The 27,907-nt window shown below is 49.6% G+C and overlaps 1 protein-coding gene across 1 annotated transcript; it reads right to left on the bottom strand.

Annotated features, from left to right (window-relative positions):
* Window positions 1-73: 73 nt before the first annotated feature.
* Window positions 74-27,415, bottom strand: cspp1b (centrosome and spindle pole associated protein 1b). The gene is made up of 24 exons (XM_064926668.1): window positions 27,371-27,415; window positions 25,773-25,896; window positions 25,048-25,151; window positions 21,935-22,299; window positions 21,602-21,760; window positions 21,026-21,117; window positions 20,828-20,924; window positions 20,199-20,528; window positions 19,894-20,012; window positions 19,483-19,621; window positions 18,765-18,879; window positions 17,746-17,893; window positions 17,443-17,577; window positions 17,097-17,203; window positions 16,729-16,878; window positions 16,382-16,525; window positions 16,087-16,203; window positions 15,894-15,960; window positions 15,676-15,802; window positions 15,409-15,545; window positions 14,983-15,123; window positions 1,606-1,709; window positions 1,164-1,305; window positions 74-981 (listed from the first exon to the last, which is right to left on the bottom strand). The coding sequence occupies exons 1-24, from the start codon at window positions 27,413-27,415 to the stop codon at window positions 761-763; spliced, it is 3,429 nt and encodes a 1,142-aa protein (XP_064782740.1). The 3' UTR covers window positions 74-760.
* Window positions 27,416-27,907: the final 492 nt, after the last annotated feature.

Here is a 27,907-nt window from a genome sequence, read left to right as displayed (position 1 = left end):
TGCTGTTATAAGAGACCCTATTTTCCAGAATGCAAATGTAAACAGCTATCAGGTGAACAGAATGAACAAAACCTTATCTAAAATAATTTAATTAGGTTGAAAATGAGGTCACATTTTCACATATTTTAAAACATGCCATTAACACAATGTACATTAAAAGGTAGTGCCATTATTATACAATGAATAAATATGAGTCTTTGGAACAGTTCAGGACATCAGGCTAAGGCAACCCTAGATCACTTTCTAATACACCTTTCAGAGGATGGCAACAGGCAGGTTTAACTAATCAACTTCAATAGTGTTTGACTGGAGAAAATGCCTGCACACAGTCCTTATAGGAATGGAGTTGCCTACCATTCTCAGAATATCTGCATATTTTTCATGAAGGTACAATCTATGCGTTTTTCACAAGAAGCTTAATTCTGCATTGCAAATTAACAAGAGGCATTTTCAGAGGTATACCATGATACAAAAGCACAGGGCTAAGTTAGTCAACATCAATCTAGAAGCGAAAGCAGATGAGCCTTCTGTGTTGAGGAGATACTGTGTCTTCATGACCACTGACGTAGATGCATCAAGTGATGGCAGTGTAGAAACGTAGGCCCCCTAAACACTCGGTTGTACAGCTGATGTACAAAGCGTTTGACAACAGTTGCAATACAACTGAGTTTGTCTGCACTAATGTTTGTGTTATTATTTTTTGCGCAGAAAAACTGTAATATCAATAGTACAACCTGAGGGTGTGTGTGTGTAAGGTTAGCTATGATGGGTAGAGGGGCTTTCCCAGTCCTGGACGGCAGACTCTCTGCTGGTCAGCCTCTCCCTTCGGGGGGGGGGTCTGACCGGTCATTAAGCGCTTCAGAGTCTCTGAGGTGCCTGGTCTGATCCAGGGCTCCATGGCAACCATATCCACTGAGCCCCGGGGTTCTGGGGCACAAGGGGAAACCTGCAGAGACGCATCTTCATCGCTAGACAGGTCTGCTGGACAAGAGAACAACCGTGAAGAGATGCCTACAACCCATCCATCATCTTCTTCTTAATACTCATTCATAGAGATCTTCCAGGTAGATATAGATTGTTCAATTCTGGCACACTATGACAGCCTCTATGGTTTTATCTCTATGTAATCATTGCCATCTTCCAGGGCCAAGATCTTCACCCACCTGTTCCGCGGCTCATAGCCGGCAGCCTCTTGGTCCTATGGTGGTTATGCCCTCTGCCATGCTGCTCAGTGTTGAGACTGGTCTCTGACTGGTGGGAGAAGTTCTCTGGCTGGTCCACAGGCTCTCTGAAGCACACCCGCTCCTAAACAAGCCAGAGCACAAGATATGATGACGGTAGAGGAATATAGCATTTTCAATGGAGAGCTGCCACTGGCCTCTTCGTTTAAAAAGTGAGGCCATATTCACAATGTAGGGATCAGGGGCTGTTTGTGTCAAGCGTCTCAGTGCGGAATTAGGATCAGATTAGCCTTTTCGATCATGAAAGGTGTGCATGGATGGGGGAGGGGCCTGATCTGAGATCAGCTCCACCCCCTACTGAGACACTCGGAGAATATGGCCCCAGTCTCAAATAGTTCAGTTCAGACTCTGTCAGAGGACTTACATTGTGCAGGTCTGCCCTCTTGGCCAGCCGCCTCCTCTCCCTGGCTGAGAGCTGGGGCTTCTGCTCAGGTGTGGGGGGCACTGGAAAGGTTTCCCTCATGGGATCTGGAGACAAATCACTTATTAAATATACAGTACCAGTCAAAAGTTTGGACACACCTACTCATTCCAGGGTTTTTCTTACATTTTTACTATTTTCAATATTATTCTACAATGTAGAAGACCTCTTTACCTGTAGTAAAGTGTTATAAAATATTTGTATTTGTTTATTTCAGATTCTTTAAAGTAACTACCCATTGATGCAATATGTAGCCACACTTTGCACATTCAGATGTCATAAATCATCACTGCAGAGCTCTCCCTGTACTATGCCGTGCCTTGATTGTATTACTGTTGATATCTGGAAATGTGCATGTACACCCTGGCCCATCTACTGTTGCTAGCCCCAATTCTGATTTCTGCTCTTGTAAAAGCCTGGGTTTTCTGCACGTTAACACTAGAAGCTTATTACCTAAGACGGATCAATTAAAAGTGTGGGTTCACAGCTCCAATCTAGATGTGTTGGTCATTAGAGACGTGGTTAAGAAAGAGTGTTTTGAATATTGATGTTATCCTTTCTTTACCAAGGATCACCTTCAGTGCTCCGTTGTCTCCACCAAGTCTGTCTGCAAACAATTTGATTTGCTGGTTTTAAGCATTAAACTTTCAAATAGCTCTTTGTTGATTGTTGCTGGGTGCTATCGTCCTCCATCAGCACCGGCCTGTACCCTACCTGCCCAAATCTCTCTCCTGGCCCCTTATACTAAGTCTGAATTTGTCCTGCTCGGTGACCTACACTGGAACATGCTTAAACCACCTGACCAAGTCCTAAAGCTTCCTCATATTATCACCAATCCCACAAAGTATGACTCCAAACACACAGAAAAGGCTACTCTTCTTGATGTTATCCTCACAAATAATCCTGATAGCGATCAGTCTGGTGTTTTCTGTAATGGTCACTGTTGTAATGGCTGCTCAGTGAAATGACCTGTCCTGATTTGTCATAGACGCTTGCTAAAAAACTTTAATGAGCAAGCCTTCCTTCATGAACTGGCCTCTGTAAAATGGTATAGAATCAGCTTGATCCCCTCTGTCAGACGCTTGGACCTTCTTTTTTAAATTTCCACTGGTATTGTTAACACGCGCCCATAAAGAAAATGAGAATTAAAAACAGGTTCAGCCCCTGGTTCAACCGTGATCTTGCAGAGTTACTCCACCTCAAGAATTGCATTTAGCAAAAGGCTCGACACACTCAAGCTGACTGGATATCGTTCAGGCAAAGAAAGTGTACTCAGGCTATCCGGAAGGCCAAAGTTAGTTACTTTAAGGAGCAGTTCTCTCTTTGTGGGTCTAGCCCAAAGAAGTTCTGGAAACGGGTTTATTCTCCAGATCTTTAACCTCCTCCTCACAGCTGCCCATGTCCCTTAATGTTGTGGTTGTTACCGACAAGAAGCACATGGCTGAGCTCTTTAATTACTCATTAGGTCAGGATTCCTATTTGACTCAGCCATGCCTCCTTGCCCATCCAACATTTCCTCATCTCCCACCCCTTCTAATGTGACTATCCCTGATGCTTCTTCCTCTTTTCCCCTGCCCCGATACAAAGTTTCTCCCTGCAGGCAGTCACTGAGTCTGAGGTTTAAGGAGCTCCTTAAACTTGACCCCCCAAAAAACCCATCTGGTTAGACCCTTTCTGGGGAGGTTCCCATTGCTTGGAAGGCAGCCACAGTTCGTCCTTTATTTAAAGGGGAGATCAAGCTGATCCTAACTGTTATAGGCCTATTTTTATTTTGCCCTGTTTATCAAAAGTGTTGGGAAAACTTCCGCTCAGATTATGGATGTGTCACTGCAACCTAAAAAGGTCCTCAATGATGTCACCATTGCCCTTGATTCTAAGCAATATTGTGCTTCTATTTTTATTGACTTAGCCAAAGCTTTTGATACAGACCATTCCATTCATGTGGGCCGGCTAAGGAGTATTGGTGTCTGAGGGGTCTTTGGCCTGGTTTGCTAACTACATCTCGCAAAGTGTGCTGTGTATAAAGTCAGAAATCTTCCGTCTCAGCCACTGCCTGTCACCAAGGGAGTACCCAAAGGCTCAATCATAGGCAATCATCCATTTATATGCAGATGATACAGTCTTATGCTCAGCTGGCCCCTCCCCAGATTTTGTGTTAAATGCTCTACAACAAAGCTTTATGTGTCCAACAAGCTCTCTACCCTTAACCTAGTTCTGAACACCTCCAAAACAAAGTCATGTGGTTTGGTAAGAAGAATGTCCCTCTTCCCACAGGTGTGATTACTACCGCTGAGGGTTTAGAGCTTGAGGTAGTTACCTCATAAGTACTTGGGAGTATGGCTAGACTGTTCACTGTCCTCTCAGCACATATCAAAGCTGAAGGCTAAAGTTAAATCTAGACTTGGTTTCCTCTATCATAAATCGCTCCTCTTTTACCCCAGCAGCCAAACTAACCCTGATTCAGATAATCATCCTACCCATGCTAGATTACGGAGACATAATTTATAGATCGGAAGGTAAGGTACTCTCGAGCGGCTAGATGTTCTTTACCATTCGGCCATCTGATTTGCCACCAATGCTCCTTATAGGACACATCACTGCCCTCTAACACTCTCATGCACTCTCATCTCTGTATACCAGCCCTCATCCTCCACAAACAACACCCGTTCTGCCAGTCACATTCTGTTAAAAGGTCCCCAAAGCACACACATCCCTGGGTCGCTCCTCTTTTAAGTTTGCTGCAACTAGCGACTGGAGCGAGCTGCAACAAACACTCAAACTGGACAGTTGCCGCAATCTCTTCATTCAAAGACTAACCCTAACCATGGAAACTCTTACTGACAGTTGTGGCTGTATTGTTGTCCCTACCTTTTGACCTTTGTCAAGTGCCCAATGTTTGTACCATGTTTTGTGCTGCTACCATGTTGTGGTGTTGTCTCTTGTTGTGATGTGTGTTTTGTCCTATATTGTATTTATATATTTTTTTAAATCCCAGCCCCCATCCCCGCAGGAGGCCTTTTGCCTTTTGGTAGGCCGTCATTGTAAATAAGAATTTGTTCTTAACTAACTTGCCTGGTTAAATAAAAATGACAGATTTGCACACTCTGGCATTCTCTAAATCAGCTTCATGGCTTCAACGACCTGGAATGCATTTCAATTAACAGGTATGCCTTGTTCAAAGTTAACTTGTGGAATTTCTTCCCTTCTAAAATCAGTTGTGTTATGGCAACAACAGCTCAAATAAGCAAAGAGAAACGACAGTCCATCATTACTTTAAGACATGAAGGTCAGTAAATTTGGAAAAATGTGCAGTCACAAACCATCAAGAGCTATGATGAAACTGGCTCTCATGAGGACCGCCACAGGAAAGGAAGACCCAGAGTTACCTCTGCTGCAGAGGATAAGTTCATTAGAGTTACCAGCCTCAGAAATTGCAGCCCAAATAAATGCTTCAAAGTTCAAGTAACAGACACATATCAACTCTTCAGAGGAGACTGCGTGAATCAGGCCTTCGGGGTCGAATTGCTGCAAAGAAACTACTACTAAACTACAACAAAAAGAAGAGACTTGCTTGGGCCAAGAAACACGAGCAATTGACATTAGACCGGTGGAAATCCTTACATTGTTCTGATGAGTCCAAATTGGAGAATTTTGGTTCCAACCAGTGTCTTTGTGAGACGCAGAGTAGGTGAACAGATCTCCGCATGTGTGGTTCCCACCGTGAAGCATGGTGGGTGACACTGATTTATTTAGAATTCAAGGCACACTTAACCAGCATGGCTACCACAGCATTCTGTAGCGATACACCATCCCATCTGGTTTGCGCTTACTGGGACTATCATTTGTTTTTCTTCAACAGGACAATGACCCAAAACACACCTCCAGGCTGTGCAAGGGCTATTTAACCAAGGAGAGTGATGGAGTGCTGTATCAGATGACACGACCTCAACCCAATTGAGAGGGTTTGGGATGAGTTGGACCACAGAGTGAAGGAAAAGCAGCCACCAAGTGCTCAGCATCTGTGGGAACTCCTTCAAGACATTCCTCATGAAGCTGGTTTAGAGAATGCCAAGAGTTTGCAGCTGTCATCAAGGCAAATGGTGGCTACTCAGAGGAACCTAAAATATATTTAGATTTTTTTGGATACTCCATGATTCCATGTGTTATTTCATAGTTTTGATGTCTTCGCCATTATTCTACAATGTCGAGAATAGTAAAACCCTTGAATGAACAGGTGTCACAACTTTTGACTGGTACTCAAGTCACTCTTTCCCTTACAAAAACTGGGGTGTGTCCCAAATGGCACCGTATTCCTTATATAGTGCACTACTTTTGACCAGAGCCCATACGCTGCCTATAGGGCGCTCAGAGCCCATAGGCCACCGGTCAAAAGCAGTGCACTATTTGGGAAATAGAGTGCCATTTGGGATGCACCCCATGTGTTATTCCCAACGCACGCACACCTTCCCTTACTACCCAGGGACAGTAGAGAACCACAAGGGGCCTACCAATGAAGACACTGTCAGACTCCAACAGGGAACCTCTCATAGGATCCCCCACAGTGAGTAGCGGCTGTGCCTGCGGACAGTGAGTAGCGGCTGTGCCTGCGGACAGTGAGTAGCGGCTGTGCCTGCGGACAGTGAGTAGCGGCTGTGCCTGCGGACAGTGAGTAGCGGCTGTGCCTGCGGACAGTGAGTAGAGGCTGTGCCTGCGGACAGTGAGTAGCGGCTGTGCCTGCGGACAGTGAGTAGCGGCTGTGCCTGCGGACAGTGAGTAGCGGCTGTGCCTGCGGACAGTGAGTAGCGGCTGTGCCTGCGGACAGTGAGTAGAGGCTGTGCCTGCGGACAGTGAGTAGAGGCTGTGCCTGCGGACAGTGAGTAGCGGCTGTGCCTGCGGACAGTGAGTAGCGGCTGTGCCTGCGGACAGTGAGTAGAGGCTGTGCCTGCGGACAGTGAGTAGCGGCTGTGCTTGCGGACAGTGAGTAGCGGCTGTGCCTGCGGACAGTGAGTAGCGGCTGTGCCTGCGGACAGTGAGTAGAGGCTGTGCCTGCGGACAGTGAGTAGAGGTTGATATTGAGTCTAGACAGTGAGTAGAGGCTGTGCCTGCGGACAGTGAGTAGCGGCTGTGCCTGCGGACAGTGAGTAGAGGCTGTGCCTGCGGACAGTGAGTAGCGGCTGTGCCTGCGGACAGTGAGTAGCGGCTGTGCCTGCGGACAGTGAGTAGCGGCTGTGCCTGCGGACAGTGAGTAGCGGCTGTGCCTGCGGACAGTGAGTAGCGGCTGTGCCTGCGGACAGTGAGTAGCGGCTGTGCCTGCGGACAGTGAGTAGCGGCTGTGCCTGCGGACAGTGAGTAGCGGCTGTGCCTGCGGACAGTGAGTAGCGGCTGTGCCTGCGGACAGTGAGTAGCGGCTGTGCCTGCGGACAGTGAGTAGAGGCTGTGCCTGCGGACAGTGAGTAGAGGCTGTGCCTGCGGACAGTGAGTAGAGGCTGTGCCTGCGGACAGTGAGTAGCGGCTGTGCCTGCGGACAGTGAGTAGCGGCTGTGCCTGCGGACAGTGAGTAGCGGCTGTGCCTGCGGACAGTGAGTAGCGGCTGTGCCTGCGGACAGTGAGTAGCGGCTGTGCCTGCGGACACTGAGTAGCGGCTGTGCCTGCGGACAGTGAGTAGCGGCTGTGCCTGCGGACACTGAGTAGAGGCTGTGCCTGCGGACACTGAGTAGCGGCTGTGCCTGCGGACACTGAGTAGCGGCTGTGCCTGCGGACACTGAGTAGCGGCTGTGCCTGCGGACACTGAGTAGCGGCTGTGCCTGCGGACACTGAGTAGCGGCTGTGCCTGCGGACACTGAGTAGCGGCTGTGCCTGCGGACACTGAGTAGCGGCTGTGCCTGCGGACACTGAGTAGCGGCTGTGCCTGCGGACACTGAGTAGCGGCTGTGCCTGCGGACAGTGAGTAGCGGCTGTGCCTGCGGACAGTGAGTAGCGGCTGTGCCTGCGGACAGTGAGTAGAGGTTGATATTGAGTCTAGACAGTGAGTAGCGGCTGTGCCTGCGGACAGTGAGTAGAGGCTGTGCCTGCGGACAGTGAGTAGAGGTTGATATTGAGTCTAGACAGTGAGTAGCGGCTGTGCCTGCGGACAGTGAGTAGCGGCTGTGCCTGCGGACAGTGAGTAGCGGCTGTGCCTGCGGACAGTGAGTAGCGGCTGTGCCTGCGGACAGTGAGTAGCGGCTGTGCCTGCGGACAGTGAGTAGCGGCTGTGCCTGCGGACAGTGAGTAGCGGCTGTGCCTGCGGACAGTGAGTAGCGGCTGTGCCTGCGGACAGTGAGTAGCGGCTGTGCCTGCGGACAGTGAGTAGCGGCTGTGCCTGCGGACAGTGAGTAGCGGCTGTGCCTGCGGACAGTGAGTAGCGGCTGTGCCTGCGGACAGTGAGTAGCGGCTGTGCCTGCGGACAGTGAGTAGCGGCTGTGCCTGCGGACAGTGAGTAGCGGCTGTGCCTGCGGACAGTGAGTAGCGGCTGTGCCTGCGGACACTGAGTAGCGGCTGTGCCTGCGGACAGTGAGTAGCGGCTGTGCCTGCGGACACTGAGTAGAGGCTGTGCCTGCGGACAGTGAGTAGAGGCTGTGCCTGCGGACAGTGAGTAGCGGCTGTGCCTGCGGACAGTGAGTAGCGGCTGTGCCTGCGGACAGTGAGTAGCGGCTGTGCCTGCGGACAGTGAGTAGCGGCTGTGCCTGCGGACAGTGAGTAGAGGCTGTGCCTGCGGACAGTGAGTAGCGGCTGTGCCTGCGGACAGTGAGTAGCGGCTGTGCCTGCGGACACTGAGTAGAGGCTGTGCCTGCGGACACTGAGTAGAGGCTGTGCCTGCGGACACTGAGTAGAGGCTGTGCCTGCGGACACTGAGTAGAGGCTGTGCCTGCGGACACTGAGTAGAGGCTGTGCCTGCGGACACTGAGTAGAGGATGTGCCTGCGGACACTGAGTAGAGGCTGTGCCTGCGGACACTGAGTAGAGGCTGTGCCTGCGGACACTGAGTAGCGGCTGTGCCTGCGGACACTGAGTAGCGGCTGTGCCTGCGGACACTGAGTAGCGGCTGTGCCTGCGGACACTGAGTAGCGGCTGTGCCTGCGGACACTGAGTAGCGGCTGTGCCTGCGGACACTGAGTAGCGGCTGTGCCTGCGGACACTGAGTAGCGGCTGTGCCTGCGGACAGTGAGTAGAGGTTGATATTGAGTCTAGACAGTGAGTAGCGGCTGTGCCTGCGGACAGTGAGTAGCGGCTGTGCCTGCGGACAGTGAGTAGCGGCTGTGCCTGCGGACAGTGAGTAGAGGCTGTGCCTGCGGACAGTGAGTAGAGGCTGTGCCTGCGGACAGTGAGTAGAGGCTGTGCCTGCGGACAGTGAGTAGCGGCTGTGCCTGCGGACAGTGAGTAGCGGCTGTGCCTGCGGACAGTGAGTAGCGGCTGTGCCTGCGGACAGTGAGTAGCGGCTGTGCCTGCGGACAGTGAGTAGCGGCTGTGCCTGCGGACAGTGAGTAGAGGCTGTGCCTGCGGACAGTGAGTAGCGGCTGTGCCTGCGGACAGTGAGTAGCGGCTGTGCCTGCGGACACTGAGTAGAGGCTGTGCCTGCGGACACTGAGTAGAGGCTGTGCCTGCGGACACTGAGTAGAGGCTGTGCCTGCGGACACTGAGTAGAGGCTGTGCCTGCGGACACTGAGTAGAGGCTGTGCCTGCGGACACTGAGTAGCGGCTGTGCCTGCGGACACTGAGTAGCGGCTGTGCCTGCGGACAGTGAGTAGAGGTTGATATTGAGTCTAGACAGTGAGTAGCGGCTGTGCCTGCGGACAGTGAGTAGCGGCTGTGCCTGCGGACAGTGAGTAGCGGCTGTGCCTGCGGACAGTGAGTAGCGGCTGTGCCTGCGGACAGTGAGTAGCGGCTGTGCCTGCGGACAGTGAGTAGCGGCTGTGCCTGCGGACAGTGAGTAGCGGCTGTGCCTGCGGACAGTGAGTAGCGGCTGTGCCTGCGGACAGTGAGTAGCGGCTGTGCCTGCGGACAGTGAGTAGCGGCTGTGCCTGCGGACAGTGAGTAGCGGCTGTGCCTGCGGACAGTGAGTAGCGGCTGTGCCTGCGGACAGTGAGTAGCGGCTGTGCCTGCGGACAGTGAGTAGCGGCTGTGCCTGCGGACAGTGAGTAGCGGCTGTGCCTGCGGACAGTGAGTAGCGGCTGTGCCTGCGGACAGTGAGTAGCGGCTGTGCCTGCGGACAGTGAGTAGCGGCTGTGCCTGCGGACAGTGAGTAGCGGCTGTGCCTGCGGACAGTGAGTAGCGGCTGTGCCTGCGGACAGTGAGTAGCGGCTGTGCCTGCGGACAGTGAGTAGCGGCTGTGCCTGCGGACAGTGAGTAGAGGCTGTGCCTGCGGACAGTGAGTAGAGGCTGTGCCTGCGGACAGTGAGTAGAGGCTGTGCCTGCGGACAGTGAGTAGCGGCTGTGCCTGCGGACAGTGAGTAGCGGCTGTGCCTGCGGACAGTGAGTAGCGGCTGTGCCTGCGGACAGTGAGTAGCGGCTGTGCCTGCGGACAGTGAGTAGCGGCTGTGCCTGCGGACAGTGAGTAGCGGCTGTGCCTGCGGACACTGAGTAGAGGCTGTGCCTGCGGACACTGAGTAGAGGCTGTGCCTGCGGACACTGAGTAGAGGCTGTGCCTGCGGACACTGAGTAGAGGCTGTGCCTGCGGACACTGAGTAGAGGCTGTGCCTGCGGACACTGAGTAGCGGCTGTGCCTGCGGACACTGAGTAGCGGCTGTGCCTGCGGACACTGAGTAGCGGCTGTGCCTGCGGACACTGAGTAGCGGCTGTGCCTGCGGACACTGAGTAGCGGCTGTGCCTGCGGACACTGAGTAGCGGCTGTGCCTGCGGACACTGAGTAGCGGCTGTGCCTGCGGACAGTGAGTAGAGGTTGATATTGAGTCTAGACAGTGAGTAGCGGCTGTGCCTGCGGACAGTGAGTAGCGGCTGTGCCTGCGGACAGTGAGTAGCGGCTGTGCCTGCGGACAGTGAGTAGCGGCTGTGCCTGCGGACAGTGAGTAGCGGCTGTGCCTGCGGACAGTGAGTAGCGGCTGTGCCTGCGGACAGTGAGTAGCGGCTGTGCCTGCGGACAGTGAGTAGCGGCTGTGCCTGCGGACAGTGAGTAGAGGCTGTGCCTGCGGACAGTGAGTAGAGGCTGTGCCTGCGGACAGTGAGTAGAGGCTGTGCCTGCGGACAGTGAGTAGCGGCTGTGCCTGCGGACAGTGAGTAGCGGCTGTGCCTGCGGACAGTGAGTAGCGGCTGTGCCTGCGGACAGTGAGTAGCGGCTGTGCCTGCGGACAGTGAGTAGAGGTTGATATTGAGTCTAGACAGTGAGTAGAGGCTGTGCCTGCGGACAGTGAGTAGCGGCTGTGCCTGCGGACAGTGAGTAGAGGCTGTGCCTGCGGACAGTGAGTAGAGGCTGTGCCTGCGGACAGTGAGTAGCGGCTGTGCCTGCGGACAGTGAGTAGAGGTTGATATTGAGTCTAGACAGTGAGTAGCGGCTGTGCCTGCGGACAGTGAGTAGCGGCTGTGCCTGCGGACAGTGAGTAGCGGCTGTGCCTGCGGACAGTGAGTAGCGGCTGTGCCTGCGGACAGTGAGTAGCGGCTGTGCCTGCGGACAGTGAGTAGCGGCTGTGCCTGCGGACAGTGAGTAGCGGCTGTGCCTGCGGACAGTGAGTAGCGGCTGTGCCTGCGGACAGTGAGTAGAGGTTGATATTGAGTCTAGACAGTGAGTAGCGGCTGTGCCTGCGGACAGTGAGTAGCGGCTGTGCCTGCGGACAGTGAGTAGAGGCTGTGCCTGCGGACAGTGAGTAGCGGCTGTGCCTGCGGACAGTGAGTAGCGGCTGTGCCTGCGGACAGTGAGTAGAGGCTGTGCCTGCGGACACTGAGTAGAGGCTGTGCCTGCGGACACTGAGTAGAGGCTGTGCCTGCGGACACTGAGTAGAGGCTGTGCCTGCGGACACTGAGTAGAGGCTGTGCCTGCGGACACTGAGTAGCGGCTGTGCCTGCGGACACTGAGTAGCGGCTGTGCCTGCGGACACTGAGTAGCGGCTGTGCCTGCGGACAGTGAGTAGCGGCTGTGCCTGCGGACAGTGAGTAGCGGCTGTGCCTGCGGACAGTGAGTAGCGGCTGTGCCTGCGGACAGTGAGTAGAGGCTGTGCCTGCGGACAGTGAGTAGCGGCTGTGCCTGCGGACAGTGAGTAGCGGCTGTGCCTGCGGACAGTGAGTAGCGGCTGTGCCAGCGGACAGTGAGTAGCGGCTGTGCCTGCGGACAGTGAGTAGCGGCTGTGCCTGCGGACAGTGAGTAGCGGCTGTGCCTGCGGACAGTGAGTAGAGGTTGATATTGAGTCTAGACAGTGAGTAGCGGCTGTGCCTGCGGACAGTGAGTAGCGGCTGTGCCTGCGGACAGTGAGTAGCGGCTGTGCCTGCGGACAGTGAGTAGCGGCTGTGCCTGCGGACAGTGAGTAGCGGCTGTGCCAGCGGACAGTGAGTAGCGGCTGTGCCTGCGGACAGTGAGTAGAGGTTGATATTGCGTCTAGACAGTGAGTAGCGGCTGTGCCTGCGGACAGTGAGTAGCGGCTGTGCCTGCGGACAGTGAGTCGCGGCTGTGCCTGCGGACAGTGAGTAGCGGCTGTGCCTGCGGACAGTGAGTAGCGGCTGTGCCTGCGGACAGTGAGTAGCGGCTGTGCCTGGGACAGTGAGTAGCGGCTGTGCCTGCGGACAGTGAGTAGCGGCTGTGCCTGCGGACAGTGAGTAGCGGCTGTGCCTGCGGACAGTGAGTAGCGGCTGTGCCTGCGGACAGTGAGTAGCGGCTGTGCCTGCGGACAGTGAGTGTGCCTGCGGACAGTGAGTAGCGGCTGTGCCTGCGGACAGTGAGTAGCGGCTGTGCCTGCGGACAGTGACAGTGAGTAGCGGCTGTGCCTGCGGACAGTGAGTAGCGGCTGTGCCTGCGGACAGTGAGTAGCGGCTGTGCCTGCGGACAGTGAGTAGCGGCTGTGCCTGCGGACAGTGAGTAGCGGCCGTGCCTGCGGACAGTGAGTAGCGGCCGTGCCTGCGGACAGTGAGTAGAGGTTGATATTGAGTCTAGACAGTGAGTAGCGGCTGTGCCTGCGGACAGTGAGTAGCGGCCGTGCCTGCGGACAGTGAGTAGAGGTTGATATTGAGTCTAGACAGTGAGTAGCGGCCGTGCCTGCGGACAGTGAGTAGAGGTTGATATTGAGTCTAGACAGTGAGTAGCGGCCGTGCCTGCGGACAGTGAGTAGAGGTTGATATTGAGTCTAGACAGTGAGTAGAGGCCGTGCCTGCGGACAGTGAGTAGAGGTTGATATTGAGTCTAGACAGTGAGTAGCGGCCGTGCCTGCGGACAGTGAGTAGCGGCCGTGCCTGCGGACAGTGAGTAGCGGCCGTGCCTGCGGACAGTGAGTAGCGGCCGTGCCTGCGGACAGTGAGTAGAGGTTGATATTGAGTCTAGACAGTGAGTAGAGGCCGATATTGAGTGCGGACAGTGAGTAGAGGCCGATATTGAGTGCGGACAGTGGCCGATATTGAGTGCGGACAGTGAGTAGAGGCCGATATTGAGTGCGGACAGTGAGTAGAGGCCGATATTGAGTGCGGACAGTGAGTAGAGGCCGATATTGAGTGCGGACAGTGAGTAGAGGCCGATATTGAGTGCGGACAGTGAGTAGAGGCCGATATTGAGTGCGGACAGTGAGTAGAGGCCGATATTGAGTGCGGACAGTGAGTAGAGGCCGATATTGAGTGCGGACAGTGAGTAGAGGCCGATATTGAGTGCGGACAGTGAGTAGAGGCCGATATTGAGTGCGGACAGTGAGTAGAGGCCGATATTGAGTGCGGACAGTGAGTAGAGGCCGATATTGAGTGCGGACAGTGAGTAGAGGCCGATATTGAGTGCGGACAGTGAGTAGAGGCCGATATTGAGTGCGGACAGTGAGTAGAGGCCGATATTGAGTGCGGACAGTGAGTAGAGGCCGATATTGAGTGCGGACAGTGAGTAGAGGCCGATATTGAGTGCGGACAGTGAGTAGAGGCCGATATTGAGTGCGGACAGTGAGTAGAGGCCGATATTGAGTGCGGACAGTGAGTAGAGGCCGATATTGAGTGCGGACAGTGAGTAGAGGCCGATATTGAGTGCGGACAGTGAGTAGAGGCCGATATTGAGTGCGGACAGTGAGTAGAGGCCGATATTGAGTGCGGACAGTGAGTAGAGGCCGATATTGAGTGCGGACAGTGAGTAGAGGCCGATATTGAGTGCGGACAGTGAGTAGAGGCCGATATTGAGTGCGGACAGTGAGTAGAGGCCGATATTGAGTGCGGACAGTGAGTAGAGGCCGATATTGAGTGCGGACAGTGAGTAGAGGCCGATATTGAGTGCGGACAGTGAGTAGAGGCCGATATTGAGTGCGGACAGTGAGTAGAGGCCGATATTGAGTGCGGACAGTGAGTAGAGGCCGATATTGAGTGCGGACAGTGAGTAGAGGCCGATATTGAGTGCGGACAGTGAGTAGAGGCCGATATTGAGTGCGGACAGTGAGTAGAGGCCGATATTGAGTGCGGACAGTGAGTAGAGGCCGATATTGAGTGCGGACAGTGAGTAGAGGCCGATATTGAGTGCGGACAGTGAGTAGAGGCCGATATTGAGTGCGGACAGTGAGTAGAGGCCGATATTGAGTGCGGACAGTGAGTAGAGGCCGATATTGAGTGCGGACAGTGAGTAGAGGTCGATATTGAGTGCGGACAGTGAGTAGAGGTCGATATTGAGTGCGGACAGTGAGTAGAGGTTGATATTGAGTGCGGACAGTGAGTAGAGGTTGATATTGAGTGCGGACAGTGAGTAGAGGTTGATATTGAGTGTGGACAGTGAGTAGAGGTTGATATTGTGTGAGGACAGTGAGTAGAGGTTGATATTGTGTGAGGACAGTGAGTAGAGGTTGATATTGTGTGAGGACAGTGAGTAGAGGTTGATATTGTGTCTGCGGACAGTGAGTAGAGGTTGATATTGTGTCTGCGGACAGTGAGTAGAGGTTGATATTGAGTCTAGACAGTGAGTAGAGGTTGATATTGTGTCTGCGGACAGTGAGTAGAGGTTGATATTGTGTCTGCGGACAGTGAGTAGAGGTTGATATTGAGTCTAGACAGTGAGTAGAGGTCGATATTGTGTCTGCGGACAGTGAGTAGAAGTCGATATTGAGTCTAGACAGTGAGTAGACGTTGATATTGAGTCTGTAGACAGTGTGTGTTTGGTGATAATGCTGCTGACCGTCAACAGGTTCTCTCAGGCTGTTGATCCTGCGCTGCTGCACCCTGTAACCAGCCCGTCTCTGGATGTCCACCCTCTGTCCAGCTCGGTCCCTAAGGGGCTCACAGTAACCATGACCTTCCTCCTCTCTGGAATCAACATCTGCAGCACAAACAATGACTTCTCCATTCAATACTGAATGACATCATTGATCACCCTGGTAAAGAGTAGTGCACTAAAAAAGGAGTGTGACAGGGAATCTACACAACCCCAGTTGCTGCATTTGTTTGATGAACACTGTGCTGATTTCATGTATAACAATCAGTGCCCTGAGTTATGTGCCAATCATACCCTATTCCCTAGTGCACTTCTGATGAGACCCTACATAGGGAATTGGGTGCCATTTGGGACCGGACCAGTATTCAAACAATCGCTGTACTCCTTCACCTCTGTATCGGAGCTGTAGCGAGTCATGGATCCTATGCAGGTAGGGCTCTGTGTTCCTGGAGGAGGGTCTCCTGACAGGGGCCTGCAGCCGCAGTCTGGCCATGTCAAACACATCCACCTGGGGCCTGTCCCTGAGCCTGGACACAGTATCGGTCAGCCTGGAGACATAGCCTATAGATAGGACACTACAACTAACACACAGCCTGGACCCTTGGCTTGCTGAAGCCATGAGACCAACAGTGGAGTTCATCACCTCACCAGCCTTACCTATCACTCATAGGTGAGCCCAGCTCCTCCCACTCTGACTGCAGTAGCTGGACCTCCAGGCGTTTCTGCTCGCTACGCAGCTGTCTGCGCAGCACCGACAGTTCACTGATCACACCCCGCTGGTCTTCTGGCACGCACAGACACACATCAGTATCTCAGAAGCTGAGAGAAAACAGTTGAACTACTATGTGTTGTATTATTGTGGGAGTCAGTGTTACCGGCAGCTCTCAGCTGGTTCCAGCGGGCTGGAACTGGAGGGGACTGGAGCCCTGATAGAGAATGCTCCTACAGGGGGAAGAGAGGAAGGAAGACCGACCCAGTCATTCTCCACTAATCTCTCCTCACAGTCAAACTATTTCCCTCAATGGTAGTGTGGAAGAGGACATGCTGTGGGCTCTGGAAGTCACTCACAGACAGGGAGACGGCAGTAGAGCGGCGGCTGTCCATGGACGGAGGTCTGGGGGTGTACTGGGGAGCCTGATACCTCTTCCGGAGGGTGGGGATGGGGGGAGACGGCTCCCTTGGTACCTATTAGACAGGAAACCACAATGTCATCACTCAACTCAGTTTCCCAGATTAAGTGTAGAGCTTTAAATGGAGATAATCCATTGAGCATGATTTCTAGTCGAGGAATAGGCTTAATGTGTACAGTAAACCGCCCCTCGATGTTCAGAGGGTCAAACGGAGCGTTTTCCAGTCAGCTCACCTCCTCTAGACGTGCTTGTCTCTCCTTCTCATACTGCTTCTTCAGGGCAGAGTTCTCCTTCTCCTCTGCCTCTTTCTTCTTCCTCTCCACCTCTTTCTTTCGCTCCTCAGCCAGACGGATCAGCTGCTCATTCTTGGCTTTTTGCTGGAGGGAGAAAAACCTTGCTCAGTCCTCTGAAATGTGTGTGTGTGTGTTACAATAAAGATTTCCTGAACTGAATGACTCATGTCATATGATAGCATTCAGCTGATTGACATGTTACTCATACTAGTAGCTAGAGTATTGCAGTGTAACCTAACGCTACAGCTCCCTTAGTGAACCCTAGCCCTGGTCCAGTTAATACTGACCTCCATCTCCTTGCGCTTCTTCCTGTCCTGTTCTTCTTCATACTCTCTCTGGATGCGCTCCCTCTGCTCAAACAGCCTCTTCTCCTCCTTCTCCTCCTCCAGCCTCTGGCTCTCTCGCTCCTCTGCCTCCTTCTTCCGCTTCTCTTCAATCTAGGCAGCAGGACAGACAACCAGGGTAATCACTGTGTGTACGTTTATCCAATCGCATACCGTAGCTGACTAAGGTAAACCAGACCATCAATGCGCATCAGTACAACATTGTTATTTAAGCTCCGCAATAAAGCTTTTTTACGTGACTTAGTGAATTTCAGCTGATGATGTGAAAAGACTATTTTAGCCACACTGTGCCGAGGCGGGACATCGAGTACCTGTTGTTTGAGGTAAGCCTTGTGCTTGTCCTGTTCGTGGACTTGCTGTGGTGTGGGCCGGTTACCAAAAACACTGCCTCTGGCAAACAAAGGAGCCTGAACAAAACCTGTTGACAGAAACCCACCAGACAAAATAACATGCTAGCTGAGCCTGACACAGCGAGCTGGACAGGTTGTCAGGGTGCCACTACCACTTTGGGTTGTGTCCTAAATGGCCAATAGGGCTCTGGTCGGAAGTAGTGAACTATGTACGGAATAGGATGACATTTGGGACACACCCTTCCTCTCTGTCCTGTTGCATATGCCTTATAGAGAATCACATCAATGTGAAAGCCCCTGTATCTACCGGAGACTCTGTGGGTGGAGGGAGGTCTGGTGTCCTCCTCTCGGAGTACTGTCATGGTGGCTGTCGCCATCTTCTGCCATGTCTCAGGGTTGATGTAGGCCTCCTCATTATGCTTGTGCATCTGGTGCAGATCGGCTGGTGACAATTCACATGATTATGATTAGTAATCATCTTTACGAAGGTTTTAAATATTACACATTCTTCCCTCTGCGCTCAGTCTCCAAACGCATGTCTACTGAAAGGTGAGAAAACAGAGAATGTGGACCATAGTGTGGAGGGAGAGAAGTCGCAGAGGGAACGTACTGATGAGGTTGCCCCTGCTGTCTCTGAGGGGTGCTCCTCCTCCCCCTCTCCCCCAGGGGTCGTGGTTCTTCATGTCAGCCTCCAGCTTGGCCTCGTACCGATCCCTCTCCTCCCTGTCCAGCCTCCGCTGCTCCTGTCTATCCTGGATCTGCAGTCAGGTTTGGATGGAACACTTTCATTAGAATACCAATTATCCAAAAATGAAATTCCCTCACAGGACAAATAAAGTTATTCAATTCTGTACAACCCACATGTGCTTTTGTCTTCACTGGTCATGTAAAGAGGACAATAGAGAAGAGTGCAATGGTATATTGATAGGCATAGCTATTGGTAAATTGCTGTGAGAATGTCTGAGGGAATGGGTTCAGAATAACAAAACAAATCTGATTCTACAACACATCTACATGTAACTGTCAAAATAAACATCTTAATAGGGGGTTGGGCCACCACGACCCAGGACAGCTTCAATGCACCTTGGCATAGATTCTACTAGTTTCTGGAACTCTATTGGAGGGATGCGACTCCATTCTTCCATGAGATAATCCATAAGTTGGTGTTTTGTTGATGGTGGTGGAAAACTCTGTCTCAGGCAGCGCTCCAGAATCTCCTATAAGCGTTCAATTGGGTTGAGATCTGGTGACAGATGGCCATGGCATATGGTTTATATCATTCTAATGCTCATCAAACCATTCAGTGACCACTAGTGCCCTGTGGCAGGGTCATAGCCATGGTAGCCAAAATAATGGCCTGACCAACATTTTTATTCATGATGGAATGTTAATTGCTTAATTACCCCAGAACCACACCTATGTAGAAGCACCTGCTTTAAACATGCTTTGTATCCCTCATTTACTCATGTGCATGAATTATTATGGCAGGACTTACATGTTACCTGGCAAAAAAAGCTGACTCCTCCCTTTCCTGGTGTCTCCCTGCCGAAATAACACACTGTGACGAAATGCATGCAAGCTTTGAGGAGAAAGACACTGCTGCCTTCCACAATCACATTCAAAATGTACCTGTTGTCTCAGTGCCTCCTTGTAACTTAACACACGCGGTTTAGATGGCTTGATCTGCTCGGCGGGTAATCCTCCAATCCCTGAACCCATGATGGCAGCGTCACTGGCAGGTCTGCTGAAAGATTAAATATTTACGCATGTGTTCACAACTATGAAATAAGTCCATTTGAAATGATCAATATTATGCAAAAAAGGTATGGCAAACGGGAGGTACACAATTGATGTGGGTTGTCACATTTCACACATTGATGCAATTCAATCTCTCACTGAGAAAGATGTTCCAATTGTCAGAGGAGAAGGGAGAGTGAGAGAGAGGACAGTTATTGGGAGAAAGATGGCAGATGTAAGGGAGGAGGGAGAGCTCAGAGCTGTCCAGAGCAGACCAGTGCAGGCTGCAGTCGTCACCCAGCAGGGAGGGAACAACAGTCCTGTCTGTCCAGACGGCCAGTGAGCATGACCTTCTCAGAAGTCCAACACAGGGCACAAATAGGGTAAATTTAGAGGTGGCGCCCCCTATTGGTGAATAGAGAATACTACTCACCACCTGAAGAGACTAGCATCCTGTCCAGGGGGTAATTGTACATCAAGCTGCCTCATGCTACAGAAACAGGAGATAGGGCAGGAGCCTATGGGCCACTTTGGCTCAGACAAGGCTTACTTACTGAAGAGTGGATTTTGAAGGGAAGAGACAGGATAAGATGACTAGTAAGGTACTTACTGTGGAGGGGGCTCTGGATGGCTGCTCCCACTGTGCTGACTGGGAGGGCTGTGCTGTGTCTGGCTGGGGTGAGGCCCTGGAGGAGGGTGGCTCAGGTAGGACACAGGCTGCCCCCCTCCTGTCAGCGGGATCTGACCATCTAACATAGAACCACCAAATACTAATGCACATACTTTCAGTCAAACCAATGTACACCTCTTTCTAAGTGTATAGCAACATGACATGGGCTCATTTCCTAGCTAACACACGTAACGTAACCCAATACATATTATATAATACGACAAAACACAAATTAGGCTAGATCATAGAACATACGCTTTCACTCCAATCAATCTATTTTTTTTACTAGTATTTAACCATTTGAATCTACTGATGTAGCTTGAATATTTAACTTAGACTGGTAGTGCTTACAGTTGGCCGGTTTAGGGTCCAGTGGATTCCTTGCTCCATGGTAGAGGTAGACCTTGTCATAGGGACTTCTATGTGCATCTGCCAATGTGGATGGTGGATGAGGAAGGAAACCTGGAATCCTGAAACAGAAATTCTAAATCATACAGCAATGTTCAATTTTGTCAAACAATCTAGTGAATGTATCAGATTAAATAGATGAGGGGTGTATCCCAAATGGCACCCTATTTCCTATATAGTGCACCACATTTGACCAGAGCCCTGGGTGCCATTTAGGATGCAGATGAGGATTACTGCTTCTTCGCTACCTGGGGGTGTCCATGTTCCTGTGAATGGACTGGCTGTAAGGGGAGATGCCTCTACTGCTGAGGCCCAGGGTGTGGCTGTACTCCAGCAGGGGGGACTGGAAGGCCACGCGGGGCTGCTCAGGGGGAAGCCTCTCTCGGCTCTCCTCAATGGGTCTCCCATTTAACTCATCACCTGGTACGTCCACACCTTGGCCTAGTGGGTACAAGCTGTCATTTCTCTTTCCGGCATGGTCGCCACCATTCACTGCCCCAAGCGGTTTGATCCGATCTGCCTGTTTCTCCGGGTCAGTCGACCCTGTCACAGCAACTCTGAGCTCCAAATCCTTCTCTCTAATAAGACAAAGAACAGACTGTTCATGAGGTTCTCCCCACTAGTAACCAGCAGTAATTCAGATCTTGTCCAATTATTAGGCAAAAGATCTGATCAAATTGGTCAAAAGACCACAATTAGTGGCAAAAGATCAGAATTTGGCTGCCTGTGTAAACGCAGCCTTATAAACAAACCTACCTCGTGACTACAATGCTGCTAAAATGAGTCTATGTAGACCCTGTAGCTCATCTCACTAAGATGGATAATGTAAGGCTTTCTTCTTCACATACAGCAGGATCAGACAAACATGAACAACCACCTTTTCTTATTCCTCCGCTGTTCAGCTATCTGCTCCTGCAGCTCCTGCCTGTACCTCTCCTTCCTTCTCTGCAAGGCAGCATCTGCATCTGCAGCCCCTGTCAGACATGCCATATCACCACATTTTTTGAGAGATATCAACAAATTATCTAATGTAGTTAACCTTAGTTAAGAAAAATCTGAACAGAATTGGTCTTACCAATCATTAGTCCGGTAGCAAATTCGGGCTCATCCTTCTTGGTAGAGGATCTGGATCTTCCATTGGGTTTCATCCCTGCTGGTACCTGCAGCCTGGCAGATAGGACGTCAATAAGCACTCCCAGTACACTTACACTTTACAGATAGAAAAATAGTGAGCGATAAGTGTCTGTGTTTTAGTGAAAGTGTGTTTTTTTGGTCTGATTCTAGGCTGGTTTGGGGATTTCATATGACTTTATTGTATGAGAGGATTCTAAATCTCTACGAATAGCTGGCACAAGAAGCTTGAACAAGCCATGATCCAGGCACAACAGATGACCGTATGACATCAGCCCCATTTCATTTGTACTTTTCCTCCCAATGTCCCCGACAATGGAAAATTAAAACTTTAATCCAGATTAGATTAAATATTTCTGCAGTTGTTCACAGAAATGTACATCACGTACAGAAAATGCACTGCGTTAAAAATCCACAACAAAAAGAGAGCCATGACAATAATCATGTTCACTTGTACCAAATTGGCATTACCACAATCATTTAGAAATGTATGTTATTCAATACGAATAGTTTGACATACTTGGCTTTGGGGGTCAGAGATGATGTCCCCCAGCGTGCCTCTAAGTAATCCTCATCGGGAACAACAGACCCGTTAGTCTCCTTCCTGTCTGCATAATGACGCGTCTCTGTGTAGTCGTCAGGCAGCTCAACTCTCCTGTCCCTGAGCCTTGATATGTCCCTGCGCAAAAGAGGAAGGTTAACAATACTTTTTCAAACATAGACCTAGAGTCAAGCATTTAGCGAAGACCATTTCAGTAGAGACAATTAACCCATTACATAGCTAACATCTGAATCTATTACAGGTAAGTGCAACATCATGATTTGTATCACAAAGGGAGTGTTTTAAGAACACCTGAAGTCCGTTTTGTAGTGTCTTCTTAGCCGCCTCCTCTCTTCTCCTCTCTCAGACCCAGTCTGTCTGAGCCTCCTCCTCTCCATAAGATCCAGATCTTCCTCTGTGAGGTCCTCCTCAGAGTCATAGTCCACTCTCACCAGCCTGGCCTTCTCTCTAGGAAGGAGCAGCTCATCCTCAGGCCTCAGGTCCTCCTTCCCACTGCCCTCCACCAGGAAGTGTCCTCCCCTGTGCAGCCCCCTCTTGCCTTCAATCAGCGTGGCCGTCTCTCTCCTAGAGGGGACCCTCTTCGGGTGCACCGGGGGTCTGGGGCTGCAGTGAACATCAGGGAGGTCTGGAGGAGCTCTGAGAAAGGCAATCTGCTCCTGTATGTATGAGGGGGAAAGGACAAGTTTAAGATCAACTTCTGGTTCCAAGCACCCTTTTTACATTTTTTTACAGAAGAAGATTTGAGCAAATTCTCTTAATTTACTGAGACCTGTTTTACCAGCTCTTTTGTAATATACACTCAGTATACCAAACATGATATTGAGTTGCGCAGCTCCCCTCTCGCCATGGACTCTACAAGGTGTTGAAAGCGTTCTACAGGGATGCTAGCCTATGTTGACTCCAATGCTTCCCACAGTTGTGTCAAATTGGCTGGATGTCCATTGGGTAGTGGACCATTCTTGAAACACATGGGAAACTGTTGAGCTTGAAAAACCCAGCAGCGTTGCAGTTCTTGACACAAACCGGTGCACCTGTCCGAGCACCTACTACCGTACCATGTTCAAAGGCACTTAATTTTTTTGGGCTTGCCCATTCACCCTCTGAATGGCACACATACACAATCCATGTCTCAATGGTCTCGAGGCTTAAAAATCCTTCTTTAACCTATCTTCACCCCTTCATGAACTCCCTGTTCACTCATGACTGCACGGCCAAGCACAACTCCAACACTATCATTAGGTTTGCCGGTGACAACAGTGGTAGGCCTGATCACCGACAACGATGAGACAGCCTATAGGGAGGGGGTCAGAGACCTGGCAGTGTGGTGCCAGGACGACAACCTCTCCCTCAACGTGATAACGGCAAAGGGGATGATTGTGGATTACAGGAAAAGGAGGGCCGAGCACGTCCCCATTCTAATCGCCGGGGCTGTAGCGGAGCAGGTTGAGAGCTTCAAGTTCCTTGGTGTCCACATCACCAATCAACTAACATGGTCCAAGCACATCAAGACAGTTGTGAAGAGGGCACAACAAAACCTATTCCCCCTCAGAAGACTGAAAAGATTTGGCATGGGTCCTCAGATCCTCAAAAGGTTTTATAGCTGCACCATCGAGAGCATCCTGATGTGTTGCATCACTGCCTGGTATGGCAACTGCTCAGCGCCAACCGCAAGGCACAACAGAGGGTAGTGAGTAAGGCCCAGTACATCACCGGGGCCAAGCTTCCTGCCACCCAGGACCTCTATACCAGGCGGTGTCAGAGGAAAGCCCTAAAAAAATGGTCAAAGACTCCAGCCACCCTAGTCATAGACTGTTCTCTCTGCTACCGCACGGCAAGAGTTACCGGAGCGCCAAGTCTAGGTCCCAGGGGCTTCTAAACAGCTTCTACTCTCAAGTCATAAGACTCCTGAACTGCTAATCAAATGGCTAAGCAGACTATTTGCAACCCCCCCCCCACACACACACACACACACACACACTGCTACTCTGGTATTATATATGCATAGCCACTTTAATAACCCTACCTGCATGCACACAATTACCTCAATTACTTCAACACCGGTGCCCCCGCACATTGACTCTGAACCGGTACCCCCTGTATATAGCCCCGCTATTGTTATTTACTGCTGCTCTGCTCCTTAATTATTAGTTTTTCTTATCTCTTACTTTTTTCTTTTTAGGTGTTTTCTTAAAACTGCATTGTTGGTTAAGGGCTTGTAAGTAAGCATTTCACTGTAAGGTCGACACCTGTTGTATTTGGCGCATGTGACAAATAAAATTTGATTTGATTGATCTACACTGATTGAAATGGATTTAACAAGAGACATCAATAAGGGATCACAGCTTTCACATATGGATTCACCTGGCCAGTCTGTCATGGAAATCAAATCAAATGTTATTTGTCACATGCACTGAATACAGCAGGTGTCGACCTTACCGTGAAATAGTAACAAGCCCTTAACCAACAATGCAGTTAAGAAAATATTTACTAAATAAAGTTAAAAATAAAAGTAAAAGCCTTTTGGACCTAGACTTGGCGCTCCTCTACCGCTTGCCGTGCTGTAGCAGAAAGAACAGTCTATGACTTGGGTGACTGGACCTTCCTCTGACTGCCGAGTATACAGGTCCTGGATGGCAGGAAGCTTGGCGCCAATGATGTATTGGGCCGTATGTACTACCCTCTGTACGCCTTACGATCGGATGCTGAGCAGTTGCCATCCCAGGTGGTAATGCAACCAGTCAGGATGCTCTCGATGGTGCAGCTGTAGAACTTTTTGAGGATCTAGGGACCCATGCCAAAGCTTTTCAGTCTCCTGAGGGGGAAAAGCTGTTGTTGTGTCGTCTTCACGACTGTCTTGGTGTGTTTGGATCGTGATAGTTTGTTGGTGATGTGGACGCCAAGGAACTTAAAACTCTCGATGTGAATGGGGGTGTGTTCGGCCTTCCTTTTCCTGTAGTCCACAATCATCTCCTTTGTCTTGCTCACGTTGAGAGAGTGGTTGTTGTTTTGTATACTAAGTGTATATATAGATTTGGCTATTTGGAATGAACTGAGCTCTGCCTCAGTTGACAGAGCTTGATATAAAAATAGGCTACAGATAGCACTTCTTAGGTTACCTTAACAGTTCTCCTCTCACCAAGGGGAAGGGGTGGGCCTGGTACAGCAGCATTCACATTTTTTTTCTACAATTAAGGGCCAAATTGGCCAAATCAGCCCAAAGCAGAGATCATTGTTTAAAAATATATACATTTGGTAGAAGACTGCACTGACTCCTTGCACTCGTACCATTCCCGTGCTCTTGTTTATCACACACAAGTAAATATTATGGCCCATGTATGTATGTTGACAGGTTACACATTTGTAAGTAACAACTACATAACTTTTGGCATTGGTAATATTATTACCTGAGCCATGAAGTGTCTGTAGTCCAGACGGAGCTCTTGATGTAACTTCTGTTTCTTCCTCTCATAGTCTCTACCCAAAGGTAAACTTAGACAACAACTCTCCTCTGAAAAACAGAATGGTATACATGAAATAAAAGACTTCCCATTGGTCAGGATCTAGATCTACCACAAAGTATCTTACAAATTGGGTTCATAACTTTATGAAAACCTGCTTTTTCCATGACAGACTGACCGAGTGAATCCAGGCGAAAACTATGATCCTTTATTGTCACTTCAATCAGTGTGGCTGAAGGTGAGGAGACAGGTCAAAGAAGGATTTTTAAGCCTTGAGACATTTGAGACATGGATTTGTATGTGTGCCATTCAGAGGGTGAATGGCCAAGACAAAAATATTTAAGTGGCTTTGAATGGGGTATGGTAAAAGGTGCCAGGTGCACCAGTTTGTGTCAATAACTGCAACCCTGCCTGTTTTTTTTTATTCTCAACAGTTTCCTGTGTCTATCAAGAATGGTCTACTACCCAAAGGACATCCAGCCAACTTGACACAACTGTGGGAAGCATTGGAGTCTACATGGGCCAGCTTCCCTGTGGAATGCTTGACACCTTGTGGAGTCCATGGCCCGACAAATCAAGGCTGGTCTGAACACAAAAGGAGGGGGTGGGGGAATGCAACTCAATATTAGGAAGGTGTTCTTAATGTTTTGTACACTCAGTGTATACTGTACCTTTCCCTTGTGCCGTGAACGACTTAAATGGAGGGATATTTTCCTTGAGTGTGTGGTCATAGGTCTTGTGATCTTTTGTCTGTTGATCCAGCCACAGGTCAGAAAATTGCAATAATTTGCTCAGCTGTCACCAAACACAAAGTAGCATGCATTTCACCCATGTCCAAGTGAATCACTCCACCTCAAAAAGCACAAGAAAGAGGTTTGACACCACCATCTCAGATTGTTCTGAAATCATTTCTGTCAACAGAAAAATATAAGTTTAGCATTCCTACAACATTAATTTGTTGAAATATAAATGAATATCTGCTACATTAAGCTAATTGATTGCACCCAAATTGTCAATTTATAGGATTCATATAACGTTGTTAAATATAGCACCTAACATCTGATGAGTTAGACATGAGAAATCCACAACAACAAAAAAGAAATCCCAAAAAATGGTCCCCCCAAAAAATGTCTCGCCTATTCAAAGAAATTGGTTATTGAAGTTGTTGGGTTTATGTCCCATCCTAAATCCTGATCTGACCAATAGGTGGTGCTGTCCTGCTATTAGGTGATTAGATTATTTTTTTTAAGAATCCCCCATCATTATAAAGGGATAGTTCACCCAATTAAAAAAATACACATTGGTTTTCTTACCTTGTAAGCAGTCTATGGAACAAAGACCTATCCTCCAAAGCAAGTTTGAGCAGTTCGAGAGGTTACTTTGATCAACTGAGTTGAACTCTGTATAACCGGTAAAAAGAAAGGGGCACACCTTTTAGCAAGGTACATTTCTATGGCAACAAATCCTTCAGAACTTACCTGCTCCGGGGTTGGCTAACTCCACTTAACCTGAATGAAATGTCTGAGCTACGAGTTGAGGACCAATTAAATCAGATTCCCTTCCTGCTGCAAAGATTATGTCATCATTCCCTTCATTTGCAGAAGATGATTGATTAAATATTTTATTAATCAAATTCGTTGTGTAAAAAAAATAGTAATGTTAAAATATATCACATTACACATTTAGTAATGAGAGAATGCATTTTACACTTCACACAGTCATAATTTCATAGAACTTATTGATAGAAGTGGGGGAGAAAGGTGTTTTTGGTTGAGCATTGATAAGCACACCAAAGTCTGCATTAACATTAATAAAGACAACACTTCTAAGCCCATTTCACACCATAGCCTACTGAATTCGCAAGCTTTCTTTTCTTTCATTTTGACTTCGGCACAAATTCAAATGTGGCACCGACTCACCTGTGGATTGATGTTTCAGCATTGTCTCAATGAAGAGTTCTGTGTTCGACTAGCCATGTGCGGCATGCATGCACATTTACACGCCTGCTAAAGTTAGCGGCAGACAGACAAGCAATCTATTATTTAACTTCTCAGCGATCAAATTATTTTCAACAAAATAATGCATATCTTATTTGTTTCTAACTACAGAAAGATTTCAGAACAATCTGAGATGATGGGTGTCATGGCTTGCTGAAATGACATGGAACGACCCAAGTTCAACATTTTCAGCATTCTATGACCACAGTAAAAAATAAACACGGAAACACACCCTTATTTCCAGGTAAGGTGGATTTTGTATCCTCTGCTACTCTGGCCTTCTGTTGCTGGATGAATTGCTTAAGTTCATTATCCATCTCCATTTATAATGCAGGCTCACTGTGAAAGTGACAAAATTAAACAATGTCTAATAATACAGCTCAAATGTACTTGCAGACAGTATAACATTTACATTCTCGCCATTTAAGAACTTCTGGGTGAGAATATAATGTTACCTAGCTAGTAAATAGTAAAATAGTAACGTCAATGAAATAGTTAAATAGTGATGTTGTTTACGTTAGTAAGCTATGTCATGAATTGTAAACATTTAGCTAGGTAGGTAAAGTTGGCTAGTAGCAGTATTTTGGACTCGACAAAACAGCCTCAACAAGTCTAGGATTAACTACAGACAGTTTAACTTTGGTCATATTTCCCTAAATGTATCTAGTTATGCTGTTGTAATATCATCTGATCATATTGCTGGCAAAGTATGATAGCTATCTTACTACCCAGCTCGCCAGAAATGGCCCGCTGTCTCTTTAATTTCGGTTGTCAAGCAACCACTGAACACAAAAATAATCTTAGCTATG

Source organism: Oncorhynchus masou, chromosome 3 (assembly GCF_036934945.1).
Source record: "Oncorhynchus masou masou isolate Uvic2021 chromosome 3, UVic_Omas_1.1, whole genome shotgun sequence".
In the NCBI taxonomy this organism is placed as follows: Eukaryota; Metazoa; Chordata; class Actinopteri; order Salmoniformes; family Salmonidae; genus Oncorhynchus; species Oncorhynchus masou.
This window is presented reverse-complemented; position numbering and strand designations above follow the sequence as displayed.